At 39.5% G+C, this 17,722-nt stretch overlaps 1 protein-coding gene and 1 non-coding gene across 2 annotated transcripts; one reads left to right on the plus strand and one right to left on the minus strand.

Annotated features, from left to right (window-relative positions):
- Window positions 1-6,086: 6,086 nt before the first annotated feature.
- On the minus strand, window positions 6,087-6,161 carry Trnal-caa. The gene has a single exon. It is a non-coding gene; the product is annotated as a tRNA-Leu (tRNA).
- A 7,089-nt stretch (window positions 6,162-13,250) lies between these two features.
- LOC124606534 (piggyBac transposable element-derived protein 4-like) lies at window positions 13,251-14,903 on the plus strand. Its single transcript, XM_047138518.1, has one exon. It carries the CDS (start codon window positions 13,251-13,253, stop codon window positions 14,901-14,903), a length of 1,653 nt encoding a protein of 550 aa, XP_046994474.1.
- The last annotated feature ends 2,819 nt before the right edge of the window (window positions 14,904-17,722 follow it).

The raw sequence follows: 17,722 nt of genomic DNA on the forward strand, positions 1-17,722 counted from the left end.
TACTGGCTGTAAACAGTCAGAACTCCTACCCTAGTGAAAATTGGTTTACAGTCATCTGTTTTTTGCTCAAAGTAATGATCCTCATTGCTTTCTTTTGCAGTAAAAGCACATCCTTGCAGCCTGCAGAATGGCCCCAAAACAAAAGCCCATAACTGATGTGGCTGTGGAACATTGCATAACACACAGTTAGCAGGTACTGTTCTGGTACTATACCTTTGAGTTTCCTCAAGAGGTACAGGATCTGTGAAAGTTTGGAACATATATGTTTGGTGTGCTGTTGCCAGGTTAATTTGGCATCAATGAGAAAGCCCAGAAGTTTAACATCTGGTGCAGTACCCAGTGCTCCAGTATTGCCGAGGTTGCATATCATCCTCTGAGTATTTTTCATTAATTTTCACGTTGTTCATGATAAACCAGGGTCTAGCTTCATTGAACAAGACTTCTGCTTGTTGGACTGCCTGTACAATATTCTCTCCTTTTGAGAACAAGGTTGCATCATCCACAAACTGCAAGGTGTGCCCATTGGAGACTACGTCATTTACGAAAATAAGGAACAGCGGGGGCCCTATTACCGATCCCTGTGGCACACCATGCTGTAGCTTCTTCTCACCGGAATCAGCTCCTTGCACAGAGAAATCCCCCTATAACATATGTTTTGAGCTTTCAGAGCAGGGCCTTATGTGGGATGCAGTCAAATGCCTTACTAAGGTCACAGAGTACTAGTGCTATAGACTCTTTGTCTTCAAAACCCTGACTTATATTTGTAACTAAGTTTTGTTGTTGACCTGCCCTTCTGAAAGCCATGTTTCACATCATAAAAGAGACTATTTCCTTCAAAGTAACTTAATAGTTATTCTTTCATTATCGACTCCATCACCTTCACTAGTACTGATATTATAGATATTGGCCTGTAGCTTGACACTTAATGTGGACTGCATTTTTTTGTAAACAGGCACTGTTCGTGCTACTTTCAGGAAGTCATGAAATTCCCCTGCACAGAGGCTTTTATTTATTACTACTGTTAATGGCTGTGCAATTTCACTGATTATAGTTTTTAACATAGTACAGGACACGCCATAAATATCAGAGCTCCCTGAAGATTTGTAGCTTTTTACAATTTTTGTTATTTCTTTTGGATACACTCTCTTCCACATTACCACGCTGCAGTTATTCTCACATTTCACAGCAACTGCAGGATCTATTCCAAAGTCAGGAATTCCATCTACTGTGTTTTCCACTATTTTTATAAAATAGTCATTAGACTCATCTGGACTGCAAGATTTAGAACAGGAGGTAGGCTTCTTCCTGTGCTCATTAAACAGATCCCATGCTGCTTTACAAGGACTGTGAGCTTCTTCAATAAATCTGGCATTGCTTTCCTTCTTTGCTTTTTATACTCCCTTTCTGTAGATCCTTTTGGTCTGTAAATAACTAGAGTACAGTCTAAACTTAATATCTATATCTTTAGCAGCTTTGACCTTGTCATTTAATATTTGGACAATACATTTAACTTTGGCTAGTCTAGGAGTATACCACCTCTTTACTTTGCTAGTTTTTTGTCTACATTTCGATTTAGCATTTGAATATCCTTGTCATTTAATATTTGGACAATACATTTCATTTTGGCTAGTCTAGGAGTATACCACCTCTTTACTTTGTTAGTTTTTTGTCTACATTTTGATTTAGCATTTGAATATCTCTTGGGTTTTAATGGAAAATGTTCATCAAATGAAGGTATCGTCAATGTATCTGTATCACACCTTAGGTTTACGAGGGCCAAGTCCAGCGCCTGTGCTTCGAAATGTTCCATGAAGAAGTTGGTCACCACTAGACTAAGTGGCGACACCTTCCAGTTGTTCGTAGAAGTTGCCATTCCACGTGACATCGCTCGTGATGGAACATGTGTGAAAGAGATTGATGATGTCTTTCGGGAAAATAGAACCGATATACTCCAGAGAATCACTGAGTGGCACATTGGTAAACAAAGAAAAAATAGCAAAGCTGACCAGGATATCGTTTGGTCCAAGTTTTAGTTTCTTCAGCTTCTCTATTAAATGTCCTGAGTCCTTGATGTATGTTTCAGCCTTTCCCACATGCGGCTGGAGCAGAGAGGCCAAGTGTTTCGCCATTTCCTACGTCGGTGAACAAGGAGAGTTAACAGTCGGTCTTAATGGAACATTATTCTTATAAATCTTTGGTAATCCATACAGTCAAGGTAGTACGCCTTCTGTGTTGTCTTGATCAACCGATTCTTATTCCGTGTGATCCGCTTCGTCGGATCTGCCTTAGTTTTTGGTACGTCATTCGATCTAATACGTCCTGGATGTTCTGCTCATGATCTTCGGTCTCAATTAAGACGGTCGGCAAGCAGGCTTCGTGGAACATTTCCAAGAACAGGCGCTAGATTCGGCATCTTGTAAACCTAAGGTGTGGTACAGATACGTTGACGACATCTTCGTTGTGTGGAGCCATGGTGAGGAACAGCTCTCGGTAAGTAAGACACTTGAACAGTCTCCATGCCAATATAAAATTTACCATAGAAAAGGACCAACAGCTACCCTTTCTAGATGTGGAGCTCACGAGGATGATGAAGACCTGGGAGACAGCGTTATCGAAACCCGACACACACAGACTGATAAGTGCATGAACTGTCGAGATCACCACCCGGGCCAGGAAACAGGCGTCATTAATACGCTTGTAATGCGAGCAATATGATGCAAGATGTTTGAAAGTCTGAGAAACATAGGGGTAAGCTATAGGGAGGGATGGGTAATATATAATATGTACAAGAGCCAAGAGGGAATAATAAGACTGGACAAAGAGCGAAGTGCTCGGATTAAAAAGGATGCAAGACAGGAACACAATCTTTCACTCCTACTGCTCAGACTGTACGTGAAAGACGGAATGATGGAAATAAAAGAATGATTCAGGAGTGGAATTAAAATTCAATGTAAAAGGATATTAATGATACAATTGGCTGTGACACTGCTATCCTGACTGAAAATGAAGAAGAACAACATGATCTGCTAAATGGAATGAACAGTTTAATGAATACAGAATATGGATTGACAGTAAATATAAGAAATACAAAAGTATTGAGAAGTAGCAGAAATGAAAACAGCGAGAAACTTAACAGCAGGATTGGTGATCATGAAGTAGCTGAAGTTAAGGAATTCTACTACCTAGGCAGCAAAATAGCTCATGACGGACGGAGCAAGGAGGACATCAAAAGCAGACTAGCTCTGGCAAGAAGGCTATACTGGCCCTGAGAAGTATCAAACATAGGCCTTAATTAGAGGAAGAAATTACTGAGACTGTACGGTTGGAGCACAGTATTGTATGGTAGTGAAACATGGACTGTGGGAAAATCGGAACAGAAGAGATTCGAAGCATCTAAGATATGGTGCTAGAAACGACTGTAGAAAATTAGGTGGACTGATAGGTTAAGGAATGAGGAGGTTCTGCGCAGAATCGGAGAGGAAAGCAATATGTGGAAAACACTGAAAAAGAGAAGGGACAAGATGGTAGGACATCTATTAAGACATCAGGGAATGACTTCCATGATACTAGAGGCAGCTGTAGAGGGAAAAAACTGTAGAAGAGACAGAAATAGGAATACATACAGCAAATAATTGAGGACGTAAGTTGCAAGTGCTGCTCTGAGACGAAGAGATTGGCACAAAAGAGGAATTCGTGGCGGGCCGCATCAAACTAGCCAGAATACTGATGACTCAGAAAATAAAAATAAAAAAATAAACACATGGAAAGCGTTCTCTGGACCAATGGGTACTCCACCAGTTACATAAGAAATGTCACAGAGTAAAACACTCGGTGAAGTGACACACCAGAAAAAGAAATGCCGGGTATGGCCTTTCTGACATACATTCCCAGAGTGACGAACAGAACAGGTGGTATTGTGTGCAAGCACAGCGTAAAGATTACTTATAAACCGACAAACAATATCAAAGAGTGTTCAGGTCGATAAAGAAGAGAAGTGACCCACTTGTAATGTCGGGAATATACCACACACCACATACATGTCTAGTCTATGTCAGAACGATTGGCCCATCAACCAACACCAGGATCACTGAACATAAGCTGTATTGCAGGTTGGAACAGGTGGAGAAATCGGCTGTGGCGGAGCACGCGTTTTGTGAGACATACCACAGAGTAAAATTCGCCAACGCGGAAGTTCTTGCTGTGCAGAAGAAGAGCTATCACATCTGTTTGGGCACGAAAGCTATAGAAATACACAAATATGGTAATAGCTTAAACTAAAAAGAAGAAAGGCTAAAGGAAAACGGATCCTGGATTCCTGTCCTGCAGCAAACGACCAAGGGGAGAATCGCACCGAAATGCCTATGGAAAATCCGTTGGACGTATGTGCGCCAGATACACATAATATGTCGAAGCGAGCTCAACTCCAGTTCATCACCAGCAGTGGAGGATAGCAGCTATAAAGTGTAGGTTCTAGCTCACTTGGCTCAGTCCTGGATCACGCGAGGACCGAACCAAATTACCTAGAACCTACACTATATAGCTACTATAGTCCAGTTAAGTCCCATAAGATTTCACACATTTTTACTATAGTCCACATTTTTTGGTCGAATTCACATAATTTCATTACAAAAACGTTATTTTAAAATAAATTACTTAGAAAGTTAATAAGAATGACTATCACGTTCACTTATTATAAAATAATAATTTTTTTCGTACAAAAGCTGTGCATAAGAAAATAAATTTAATATTTTTTTTATAAAAGGTGCACATAAGAAAACAAGTTTAATTCATTCCCACAAAGAATAATTCATATCAAAAATTTACTGCCTCTCCAGTAGGTGAGGTGAATGTAAGTAAATAAATAAGAACTATTCTGTTTCTTACCCAAAGTTTTTCTAATTTTTTGTTCTGAGCAGCCATAAGATTTTTATGAACTGTCGATTGTACATGTTTTTTTAGATTATATTTATTTACAATTTAACATATTCACAAGTACCTCTAATTTTCAGGTACAACTTCTTACGTTCTTTACAAATCCAGTCATATATATCTTTTCAATATTTAACTTTATGAAATTCATTAATATTATTTCTCTCTAACAGTCACCACACCGTTTTAGCTGTTTGGTATTGTCCATTTCAAGATTGTAAAATTTAATACGAAAAAATAAAATTTTAAAAAAATTTCACAGAGTGAATTCCAGATCATGAAATTCATTACTTCCATTTTTAAGTTTCTTCATTCCTTTATATTTCACTTGCATCTGTTCTCTTCCAGTTTCTTGAAAATCCCCATCAGTATTTAATTTTGAATATCTATCTAGTAAAATGATCTTAAACCCATTATTAACCTCCATACCATTTTTTCTCCATATTTAGTATGTAAACATTCACAGCTAGCAGTAATAAATAAAACATTTATCTCTAACTCAATTGATTTTTTGGAAAATCCAGGAGGAATGAAACAATATTAAGGAAAGGAAAATTGCTACTCATCGTATAGTGGAGATGCTGAGTTGCAGATAGGCACAACAAAAATACTGTCACAATACAAGCTTTCACCTAACAAGGCCTTGTCAAATTTGATTACACACACACACACGAGCGCGCGCGCGCGCGCGCACGCACACACACACACACACACACACACACACACACACACACACGAGTGTGCAAGTGCACACACGCGAGCACACACGCGTAAATACAACTCACACACTCACGACTGCAGCCTCTCTCAGCTGAAGCCACACTGTGAGCAACAGCAGCAGTGCATGATGGGAGTGGCAGCTGGATGGGGGTAAGAAGTTGGCTGGGGCAGGGAGGGGGAGGGATAGCGGGGTAGGGGTGGAGGACAGTGAAGTGCTGCTGTTGGTGGGAAGGATCCATATGGCACAGGTTATACAGCAGTCATTGAAATGATGGATGTTGTGTTGGGTAGAATGCTCAGCAACAGGGTTGTCCACTTGTTTCTTGGCCACAGTTTGTTGGTGGCCATTCATGCAGACAGACACCTTCTTAGAATGAAATTTTCACTTTACAGCCGAGTGTGTGCTGATATGAAACTTCCTGGCAGATTAAAACTGTGTGCCAGACCGAGACTCGAACTCGGGACCTTTGCCTTTTGCGGACAAGTGCTCTACCAACTGAGCTATCCAAGCATGACTCACGCTCCGTCCTCACAGCTTTAAATCCGCCAGCACCTCGTCTCCTACCTTCCAAACTTCACAGAACTCTCCTGCGAACCTTGCAGAACTAGCACTTCTAGAAGAAAGAATATTGCGGAGACATGGCTTAGCCACAGCCTGGGGATTGTTTCTAGAATGAAATTTTGATTCTACAGCAGAGTGTGCACTGATATGAAACTTCCTGGCAGGAGTGCTAGTTCTGCAAGGTACGCAGGAGAGCTTCTGTGAAGTTTGGAAGGTAGGAGACGAGGTACTGGCGGATTTAAAGCTGTAAGGACGGGGCGTGTCGTGCTTCGGTAGCTCAGTTGGTAGAGCACTTGTCCGCGAAAGGCAAAGGCCCTGAGTTCGAGTCTCGGTCCGGCACACAGTTTTAATCTGCCAGGAAGTTTCAGACAGCTTCTTGGTTGTCATGCCTCCATAGAATGCAGCACAGTGGCTGCAGCTTAGTTTGAGATTACATGACTGGTTTCACAGGTAGACCTGCCTTTGATAATCAACAGCATGAGGATGCAGAAGGCAATGGAAACCATTGCATTAAAGTCACATAACATGTATCCACAGGACACGTGGTCTGTAATTGAAAAATCCATTGGCGAAAGATTCCGGAAGAGTCCCCTATTCGGATCTCTGGGAGGGGACTAACAAGGGATAGGTGTCTAATAAATACTGAATAATCAACGAAAGGATAACGTAGGTGAGGATACTGAAAGGGTAATACAGTACAAAAGGGAGATGAAAATCTAATAATGATGGGCGACTGGAATGCAGTGGTAGGGGAAGGAATAAAAGAAATGGTTACAGGAGAATATGGGCTTGGGATAAGGAATGAGAGAGGAGAAAGACTAATTGTGTTCTGCAATAATTTTCAGCTAGTAATAGCAAATATTCTGTTCAAGGACCACATGTGGAGGAGGTACACTTGGGAAAGACCAGGTGATGCGGGAAGATTTCAATTAGATTATGTCATGGTCAAACAGAGATTCCGAAATCAGATACTGGATTGTAAGGCGCAGCCAGGATCAGATATAGACTCGGATCACGATGTAGTAGTGATGAAGCGCAGGCTGACATTTACGACCTTAGTAAGGAAGAATCAATACGCAAAGAAGTTGGGTACAGAAGTAATAAGGAATGATGGGACTTGCTTAAAGTTCTCTAAGATATAGATACAGCAATAACGAATACCTCAGTAGGCAGTACAACTGAAGAGGGACGGACAACTCTAAAAAGGGCAATCACAGACGTTGGCAAGAAAAAGACACATACAAAGAAGTTAACTGCGAAGAAACAGTGGGTAAAAGAAGAAATACTTCAATTGATCGATGAAAGAAGGAAGTACAAAAACGTTCAGGAAAATTCAGGAATACAGAAATACAAATCACTGAGGAAGGGAATAAATAGGAAGTGCAGGGAAGCTAAGACGAAATGGCTGCATCAAAAATGTGAAGAAATCGAAAAAGAAATTATTGTCGGAAGGACTGACTCAGCGTACAGAAAGACCTTTGGTTACACAAAAAGCAAGGCTGGTAACATTAAGAGTGCTATGGGAATCACTGTTAAATGCAGAGGAGAGCTAATAGGTGGAAAGAGCGCACTGAAGGTCTCTATGAGGAGGAACATTTGTCAGGTGTGATAGAAGAAGAAAAAGAAATCGATTTAGAAGAGATAGGGGATCCAGTAACAGAATCAGGTTTTAAGAGAGCTTTGAAATACGTAAGATCAAATAAGGCAGAAAAGGTAGATAACATTTCACCGGAATTTCTAAAATCGTTGGGGATGAGGCAACAAAACAACTATTCACGTTGGTGTGTAGAACGTATGAGTCTGGTGACATATCATCTGACTTTCAGAAAAATATCATCCACACAATTCCGAAGACTCCAAGAGCTGACAAGTGCGAGAATTATCGCATAATCAGCTTAACAGCTCATGCAGCTAAGTTGCTGACAGCAATAATATACAGAAGAATGGAAAAGAAAACGGAATGTGCGAGATGACGATCAGTGTGGTTTTAGAAAAGATAAAGGGACCAGAGATTAGAAGAGACTAGATTTACTTTCATTCCAACTGATACGTAGTGAGGAGGACCTCCAGGATGTAGAACATGTCAGAAAAACAATAATACATGGCAAATATTTACAACTGAAACAAATAAGCTAATGTACCTTCCTACGGTCCCAAGTGGAATGATCGTCATTTTTTTAGTGAACACTATAAGAAGAAATCATTTTACAAACACTCATTTACTAAGATCACATTAATGCACTGAATTAAAAATTTTAAAAAAGTTTTTATTTATTTATAAGGTAATAAACATATAATAGAACTACTACAATACTTATTTACAATGAACACATTACTGCACTGAAACAGTGCAGAAGTTAGATACACAATTAGTCGGTTCTGCTGAGAAATTCATCAATGGAGTAGAAGGAGTTGGCCACGAATAAATCCTTTAGGCTTCTCTTAAACTGAATTTCATTGGTTGTTAAGCTTTTTATGGTCGCTGGCAAGTTACTGAAAATGTGTGTTCCTGTATAATGCACACCTTTTTGTACAAGAGTAAGTCACTTTAAATCCTTGTGAAGATTATTCCTATTTCTAGTATTGATTCCAAGCATTGAGGTGTTGGTTTGAAAAAGTGACATATTTTTAATGACAAATTTCATTAAGGAATACATATATTGGGAAGCAGTAGTTAGTATACCTACTTCCCTAAACAGGCTTCTGCAGGACGTTCTTGAGTTCAAACCACATATTACTCTTACTGCACGTTTTTGTGCCCGGAAAACTTAAGCTTGGCTTGATGAATTACCCCAAAAATAATCCCATATGACATTATGGAATGAAGGTATGCACAGTATGCCAGTTTTTTCATTTTTATATCCGCTATGCCTGACACAATTCGCATTGCAAATAGAGGTTTGTTTAGTCGCTTCAGCAGTTCTGTGGTGTAATTATCCCAGTTGAATTTATTATCAAGCTGTAATCCCAAGAATTTAACACTGTCTACTTCTTCTATCTGCCTGTCATCGTACGCTAGTCATATACTCATGGGGCACACCTTACAAGCTCTGAGCTGCGTGTAGCGTGTCTTTTCAACGTTTAGTGACAAAGAATTGGCTAGGAACCAGTGATTAATGTCCATAAATATTTTATTAGCCGAACTTTCTAAGGCTACACTTGATTTTCTATTTATTGCAATGTTTGTATCATCAGCAAAAACAAAATAAACTTGGCATCTGGTAATGTTACTGATGAAAGGTCATTGATATACACAAGAAAAAGTAAGGGCCCTAAGTTGGAACCTTGTGGGACCTCACATGTAATTAGTTCCCAGCTGGATGATGCCTGATGGCTTAATAGATGTTTCTTTCCTAATAACACCCTTTGTTTCCTGCCATAGATATAAGATTTCAACCATCTTGCAGCATTTCCTGTTATACGACAATAATCTAATTTACTTAAAAGGATATTATGATTTACACAGTCAAATGCCTTTGACAGGTCACAAAATATACCAGTTGCCTACAATTATTTGTCTAATAAATTAAGTACATTTTCACTGTAAGTGTAGATAGCCTTCTCAATATCAGAACTCTTTAGAAATCTGAACTGCGACTTTGACAGTATGTTATTTGTGTTAAGATGGTTATAAAGCAAATTGTACATTACCTTTTCTAAAATTTTTGAGAATGCTGGCAAAAGTGAAATTGGACGGAAATTTGATACTGTTTCTTTATCTCTCTTCTTAAACAGTGGCTTTACTTCAACATATTTCTACCATTCAGGAAATATTCCACTGATAAATGGCTGGTTACACAGATAGCTTAATATGTTACTTAACTCAGAATCACATTCTTTAATTAACTTTGTTGATATTTCATCAAACCCATTAGATGTTTTTGATTTGAAAGATTTTATGATGGACATTACTTCTCCTGGGGTAGTGAGGGTCAAATTCATGTTATGGAAGTTACTTGAAATGTCTGGTCTGAGATATTCCATAGCAGCATGTACAGAACCTGACAACCCCATCTTTTCAGTAACAGCTATAAAATGTTTGTTAAAAAGTTCTGCAACACTACACACATTTGTAACCAATGTATCTTATACTCTTAATGCTATTTGTCCCTCTCCATGTCTGATTCTACCAGTCTCCTCCTTCACTATATCCCATATTCTCTTTATTTTGTTGTCTGATATGACTATCTTTTCCTTTTAATATATTTGCTTTGATGTCTGTATTACAGTCTTTAATATTTTGCAGTATTTCTTGTAATGTGCTATAGCATCAGCATCAGAACCGTTTCAGATTGACAGACACAGTTTTCTTTTTGTTTTACCAGATGCCTCTATTCCTTGAGTAATCCATAGTTTCTTTGTAGACTTTGCTCTAACCTTGGTGAGTTTTGGGGAAAAACAGTGTTCAAATAAGGTAAGCACTTTATAAGCAAAAGTGTTATATTTTTATTCATGCCATGAGAACTGTAAACATCACTCCAGTCAATGTCTCTGAGGAGTGTCCTAAAATAATCTGTTTTTGACTCATTGATTACCTTTCGAGCTCATATTTAACAGATTTTATTTCCTGTTCAATATTAACATTTAACAGAAGGAACTGCATGTCATGGTCTGAGACCTCATTAACTATTTGTTTTGTAATATAATTTTGTTCATTGGACTTTTCTATGAAGATATTATCTATGGCTGTTTGTGACCAATTGGCTATCTTATTGGGGAACTTTACAGTGGGAATTACGTTGAATGATAGTGTTACTAAGTTCTTATTAGGAAAGTCTTTAAGGAAATCTACATTGAAGTCACCAGCAACCAAGATTTCTTTGGTTTTGGTTGTTAAATGGGCCAGCACAGCTTAAAGGTGGTTTACGACCAGATTAATGTTACATGCAGGTGCTCGATATACACTTAATATTATGAAGGATGTTTTTTAAAATTCTACTTCTCTTGCACATGCTTCCATATGCCGTTCCAGGCAAAATTTATGAATGTCTATGTCTTTAAATTTATGACAAATCCTGCCGAATGTGGCAACTCCTCCATTCTCCATTTCTGCTCTACAAAAGTGAGATGCTAACCTAAATCCTGTAACACTTAAAAGTTCTATACGAGTGGTCACATGCTGTTCAGAGAGGCAGATTATGTCAGCTGGGTTTGAGGACTCTAATTCATCTATGCAGATAATTAATTCATTAATTTTATTTCTCAGTCCTCAAATATTTTGATGGAATAAAGATAGCTGACATTTCACATTGACTGAGTTAAAATTGGATAGATTTGAAATTTCTGCAGATTGTGAAAATTCTTAACCAATAGCTATTTATACTGATTTAATAAGCTAGAACCATGTTTTTTGGTTTCTTTCTCAAACTGAAGGTTTGTCTCAATCCTAACCTCCCTTAAAACTTGGTTTCTTTCTGTCCTCCCTACCCTAAAAAAAGTGTCTTTTCTGAATCCTATAATCACTGGTATTTTATCATTCTGGTATTTAACTTTCCTGCTATTTTCCCAGCCAGTTTACCCTTCCCTTTCCTGTTGAGATGAAGGCCATGCCTAGTACAATCCCACCTATTGAGAGAATCAACAGGAACCACACCAATGTGTGACCCTGCACCCGACGTAAGCAGCCGTTCCAACTCCAAATTAACTCTCTTGACAGAAGAGTCAAATGATGTCGGCCATGGCGCTCAAGCACAGATTCAAACTCAACACTAGTATGCTTTGATGCTGATGCAATCTTTGCCAGGTCACCCTCTGTACTGTACCCAGTCATATATATACTGTCAATACCCAATATAACCACCGTGTCTTCCTTAATGAAATCTTTGGAAAGTAAACCTAAATCCTCTGTCACCTGCTCCAGACCAGCACTAGGTTTTAAAAAAATTGGTGACCTGGTATTCTGATCATAGTTCATCCAGCAAAAGTTGGCCAACACTTCGTCCATGGGAACTATCAAGCAATGACACTTTCTTTCACTTTATTGATTTCCCTATATTCTTACTTTTCAATTTGCTGCTGAAAGTTTGTTGAGCCCTGTCTACACCTGCAACTGCTTGAGGCTCACCAGCTTCTAACTGGAGCAACAGGTCAAATGTATTTGCCACATTCACCATGAATCTGTGAAACAAAATTCTAGGCCTGTTCCTCCTGTTACCTGTTGCCACTTCCCACCACTCTTTACGTTACTCCCTCCATAACCTGTCAAGTTCTCCCCTGGCCTTGTCTAACTCAGCCTGAAGGGCGGCAATTTTCCCATCCTGTACTGCTATCTTCCTATCTCTACTTCATATCCTACAATACCACTGATGAGTCTCATTTACTTCCCCTATTCCCACACCACTACAGTCACCCACATGGAAAAAACCACAGCGCCCGTCACACCAAAGCCCCGACCCCTAACAATTCTACGGCAAGTCAAACACTTTTCACTCGTGATAAACGTAATAGTTTATTAAGAATAAGTCAGTTAAATTACAGATAAACACGAAAATATGTTTGCATAAATTTGGCCTATACGCAATTGTATGTAAACAAAAACAACAGTGCAAAGTTTCTGAAACAACAACTTAAGCTTTACACTACTTCCTGAAAATGTGAGTTAACACTCTAAGCGCCAAGCCCGTAAAATTTACGGGCCTGGGATCGCGCGAAAATCACCAAGCCCGTAAAATTTACGGGCCGCTACATTTAATTTCATTCAAAACACTGCAACGTTATTTCTACGGGTTTGGCCAGCGCTATACGTTTTTCAGATGTTTATTAACAAAATGCGTCCATAGATGTCACGGCAGCGCTGTAATTCATGTTAAAACTTATCTTTGCGTTCTCAGTCTGTATATCATTCAGTTGTTTGTCATCATGTTTCGGCGCGGTTTATCAGACGCAGAAATTGCGGATTTGATCAATCATAGCGACACTCTGGATAATGTAGAGAGTGATTCAGACGATTCTGAATGCAATGGTGTGTTTGAAGGTACGTATTTCCGAATTTTCCACGTAATTGTGCAGTACGCACATATCTGTTGAACATGTGTAAACGATGTATGTAGTTACACATAATGTGATATTCTTTTTAGAAGACGAGATTGATGACAGTTTGTCTTCAGATGAAGACGAGAATGATGTTGAAGGTGTTGCTTCAAATCCAGCAGCTGTGCCGTATCCGAAAGACAGTGAGTGGACTGCAGTTGACACCTACCGACCTCTGCCTGTCAACACGACACCCAGGCAGATACTAGTGGATATTGATGAGTCGAGTTCTGTACTGGATTGCAGTAAAGTGTTCCTTACTGACAGTGACGTAAATGAACTCAAGAGACAGACAAATTTGTATGCATCACAGACAATACAGAAGAAAAGAAGAGGAAATAATCTGAAGCCCCATTCAGTTTTGAGTTCGTGGAAGCCAGTGACTATAAGTGAGATGAGGCGTTTCTTGGGTATTATTTTCCACATGTGTGTTTCGAAAAAGCCCAAAATTGCGGACCATTGGAGCACTAATCCTGTTCTTAGTTGTAACTTTTGTCCCCATGTCATGAGCCGTTTGCGTTTCACTCAGATACTGTCATGCTTGCATCTTGTTGACAATTCAAATCAGAAAAAACCAGGCGAAGATGGATTTCATCCACTTTACAAAGTTTTGCCATATTATAATAATTTGAAGGAGCGATGTATCCAGGCATATCGTCCCTCAGAAAAAGTGACAATTGATGAAGGAATTTGCCCATTTCGAGGTCGTGTGAGTTTCCGTGTTTACATGCAAAATAAGCCTCATAAGTATGGACTGAAAGTATATGCTGTTGCTGAAGCCAGTAGTGGCTATGTTGTAAATTTTGAAGTTTATGCTGGTAAGCATATTGTTGACAATTCTTCGTCTGCGGTTATTTTGCGATTGTTGTCTGACAGCAGCTTGCTGAACAAAGGCCACACTGTGTATTTAGATCGATTTTATTCCAGTCCAGAGCTATTTCAGCAACTGGCAGAGAAAGGCACTGGAGCTGTTGGTACTGTGAACAAATCCAGGAAAGGATTGCCTAAAGATTTAGTATCTGCTAAGCTGAAAAAGGGCGAAATGTCTTTTCGGCGTAAAGATAATGTATTGGCAATGAAGTGGAAAGATAAGAGAGATGTGTATACATTGTCTACAAGGCATCAAGCAACATTTGGTACGCATACTAAGAGAAATGGGTCTGTAGTATTGAAACCACTTCAGGTACTTGATTACAACCTCAATAAAATTGGAGTGGATATTGGAGACCAACGCCTGCAGTACAATCCGTTCCAGCACAGAACTGTGAAATGGTGGCGAAAATTATATTTCCATTTGCTGCTTATGGGAGTATCAAATGCATTTTGGCTGTACAATGCAGTGCACAGGAAGAAAATTACAATAACAGACTTTATAACAGTGCTTGCAGTTCAGCTTGTTGAAGACGACACACTTGAATTCATTCCAAGAAATGAAGGAACTGTAGGTCGGCTAACAAAGAGACATTTTTTGCAGCACATACCTGCAACTACTAAGAAGTATGCTGCTCGTGTGTGTCACGTGTGCAGTTCCAGGAGCAAGAAACAGAGTGGCAAGGCTTCTCGCAAAGAGACACGATACGAATGTGAACAGTGTGGCGTTGCACTCTGCCTGGAACCTTGCTTTAAAATTTTCCACACTAAAAAACAATATGATTCTGTGTGAAATTTATATGTAATACTGTATACTATCAGAAACATGTAATGTAGTGCCACAATTTTGGTTAAAAATAAATCACAATTGTATTCCCTTATTCGTATGACTTTTTCTAAATTCTTAAAACATCTAAGTGATTTCTATAACTGTACCTTAAAGCTGTGCATTGTAAAGTAGTTTCTTTCACTCAGAATTAAAGTAGAAATGTGCAGCTTCAAGATGGTACCAAATTTGCCACAATCCAAACAGTAGATTTGATGCAGTAATTTTTTTAATATTGGTAAAATTGCCCGGTTTCTAGGGACGGGTGCATAAAATAGGCCTGGTACAGAGAGTGTTAAATAATGAAGAGGTAAGCTACAGTTAAATTGCTGGAAAGAGCAAAGAACAATTAAACGATACTGTATGGATTTGCTGGGGCAAAACGTTAACAGAAAATAATAGACTGTAACCTGGCTGTTCTATCTTTTCGCGTTTTCTGCTATATTACGTTAAGAAAAATTAAACCTTTAATGGTACGCTTAAAAAAGCACAATAATGCACCTATTTACTACGCAATCAGTACTAAACTAAATGTTTTATAATCTAAACTGACTTATCTTTACGAGAACACCAAAACTCGCGCTAGCCGCCTGGTTGCAGGGCTGCCACAATTTACATTGTGATTGATAATGGAAGCAAGACTAAAGAAAAATAAATACATGTTCAAAGGATTTGTCGACCTGGAAAAAGCGTTCGGCAATGTAAAATGGGGCAAGATGTTCGAAATACTGAGAAAAATACGGGAAAGTTATAGGGAGATACTGGTAATAGACAATATGTAAAAGAGCCAAGAAGAAATAATGAGAGTGGACAACCAAGAACGAAGAGCTGTGATTAAAAATGGTGTAAGACAGGGATGTAGTCTTTCGCCCCTATTGTATTGTATGTTGCAGAAGCTATGACAGAAACTGAAAAAAAAAATCAAATCAGGAGTGGAATTAAAATTCAAGGTGAAAGGACATCAATGATGTGATTTGCTGATGACATTGCTATCCTGAGTGAAAGTGAAGAAGAATTACATTATTTACTGAATGGAGTGAACAATCTAATGTGTACAGAATTTGGATTGAGAATAAATCGAAGGAAGACGAAAGTAATGAGAAGTAGTAGAAATGAGAACAGCGAGAAACTTAACATCAGGATTGATGGTCATGGAGTAGATGAAGTTAAGGAATTTTGCTACCTAGGCAGCAAAATAACCACTGACTGACGGAGAAAAAGACATCAAAAGCAGACTGGAAATGAAGTCCGATGCTTCTTGACAGAGCATACGGGAACGATGTGGGATAGCCACACCGCCGTACTAGGCGAGGTCCTAATGGAGGTGGGTTGACGTTGCCTTCCTCTGACCATAATGGGAATGAATTATGATGACACAACAGCACCCAGTCATCTCCGGGCAGTTGAAAATCCCTGACCCCACTGGTAATTGAATCAGTCATGGCAAAAAGGGCATTTCTTGCCAGGAAAAGTCTACTAGTATCAAACATTGGGCTTCATTTGAGGAAGAAATTTCTGAGAATGTACGTCTGGAGTAGAGCATTGTATGTTAGTGAAACATGGACTGTGGGAAAGCAGGAACAGGAGAGAATCGCAGCACTCGAGATGTGGTGCCACAGTGGAATGTTCAAAATTAGGTGGACTGATAAGGTAAGGAATGAGGAGGTTCTGCACAGAACTGGAGAGGAAAGGAATATGTGAAAAACACTGATAAAGAGAAGATACAGGATGACAGAAAATCTGTTAAGACATCAGGGAATGACTTCCATGGTACTACAGGAAGCTGTAGATGGCAGAAACTGTAGAGGAAGATAGAGATTGGAATGCATACAGCAAATAATTGAGGACATAGGTTGCAAGCACTCCTCTGAGATGAAGAGATTGGCACAAAAGAGGAATTCGTGGCAGGCCCCATCAAACCAGTCCATAGACTTAACAAAAAAAAAAAAAAAAAGAAAGGTGACATTTGTAACCGGACGGCAGTAGGTGGCAGTGGGAAGATGTATGGGACTGGTCTTGCACCTAGGTCTATTATAGGGATATGAGCCATGAGGTAAGGAGTTGGAAAAAGGACTTGTGTATTGATGGATGGGTAAATTGTGTAGGTTTGCTGGATGGCGGAATACCGCTGGGGGAGGGGTGGGAAGGATAGTGGGCAGCACATTTCTCATTTCAGAGCACAACGATAGGTAGTCGAAACCCTGGGGAATGTAATTCAGTTGCTCCACTCCTGGATGCTACTGAGTTACAAGGGGAATGCTCCTCTTTGGCCGGACAGAGAGAGTTTAGGAGGTTGTGGAAGACTGGAAAAATAAGGCAGGGGAGATTTGTTTTTGTACAAGGTTGGGAGGATAATTTCGGTCTGTGAAGGCCTCAGTGAGATCCTCGGTATATTTCAAGAGGGACTGCTCATTATTGCAGATGCAACCATCACAGAGGGCTAGGTTGAATGGAAGGGGCTTCTTGGTATGGAACAGGTGGAAGCTGTTGAAGTGAAGGTTTTGCTCGTGGTTAGTAGTTTTGATGTGGACAGAGGTACTGATGTAGCCATCTTTGAGGTGGAGGTCAACATCTAGGAAGATAGTTTGTAGGAGTTGAGTAGGACCAGGTGAAGCAAATGGGGGAGATGCTGTTGAGGTTCTGGAAGAATGTGGATAGGGTGTTCTCACCCTTGATCCAGACCACATAGATGACATCAACGAATCTGAACCAGGTGAGGGGTTTAGGGTTCTGGGTTTTTAGGAGGTATTCCTCTAGAAGGCCCATGAATAGGTTGGCAACGGATG

This window comes from Schistocerca americana, chromosome 3, assembly GCF_021461395.2.
Source record: "Schistocerca americana isolate TAMUIC-IGC-003095 chromosome 3, iqSchAmer2.1, whole genome shotgun sequence".
Taxonomy (NCBI): domain Eukaryota; kingdom Metazoa; phylum Arthropoda; class Insecta; order Orthoptera; family Acrididae; genus Schistocerca; species Schistocerca americana.

Excerpts from the sequence above, each read along its gene's own strand:
- LOC124606534 (XM_047138518.1), top strand. The coding sequence starts at position 13,251 with ATGTATGTAGTTACACATAATGTGATATTCTTTTTAGAAGACGAGATT.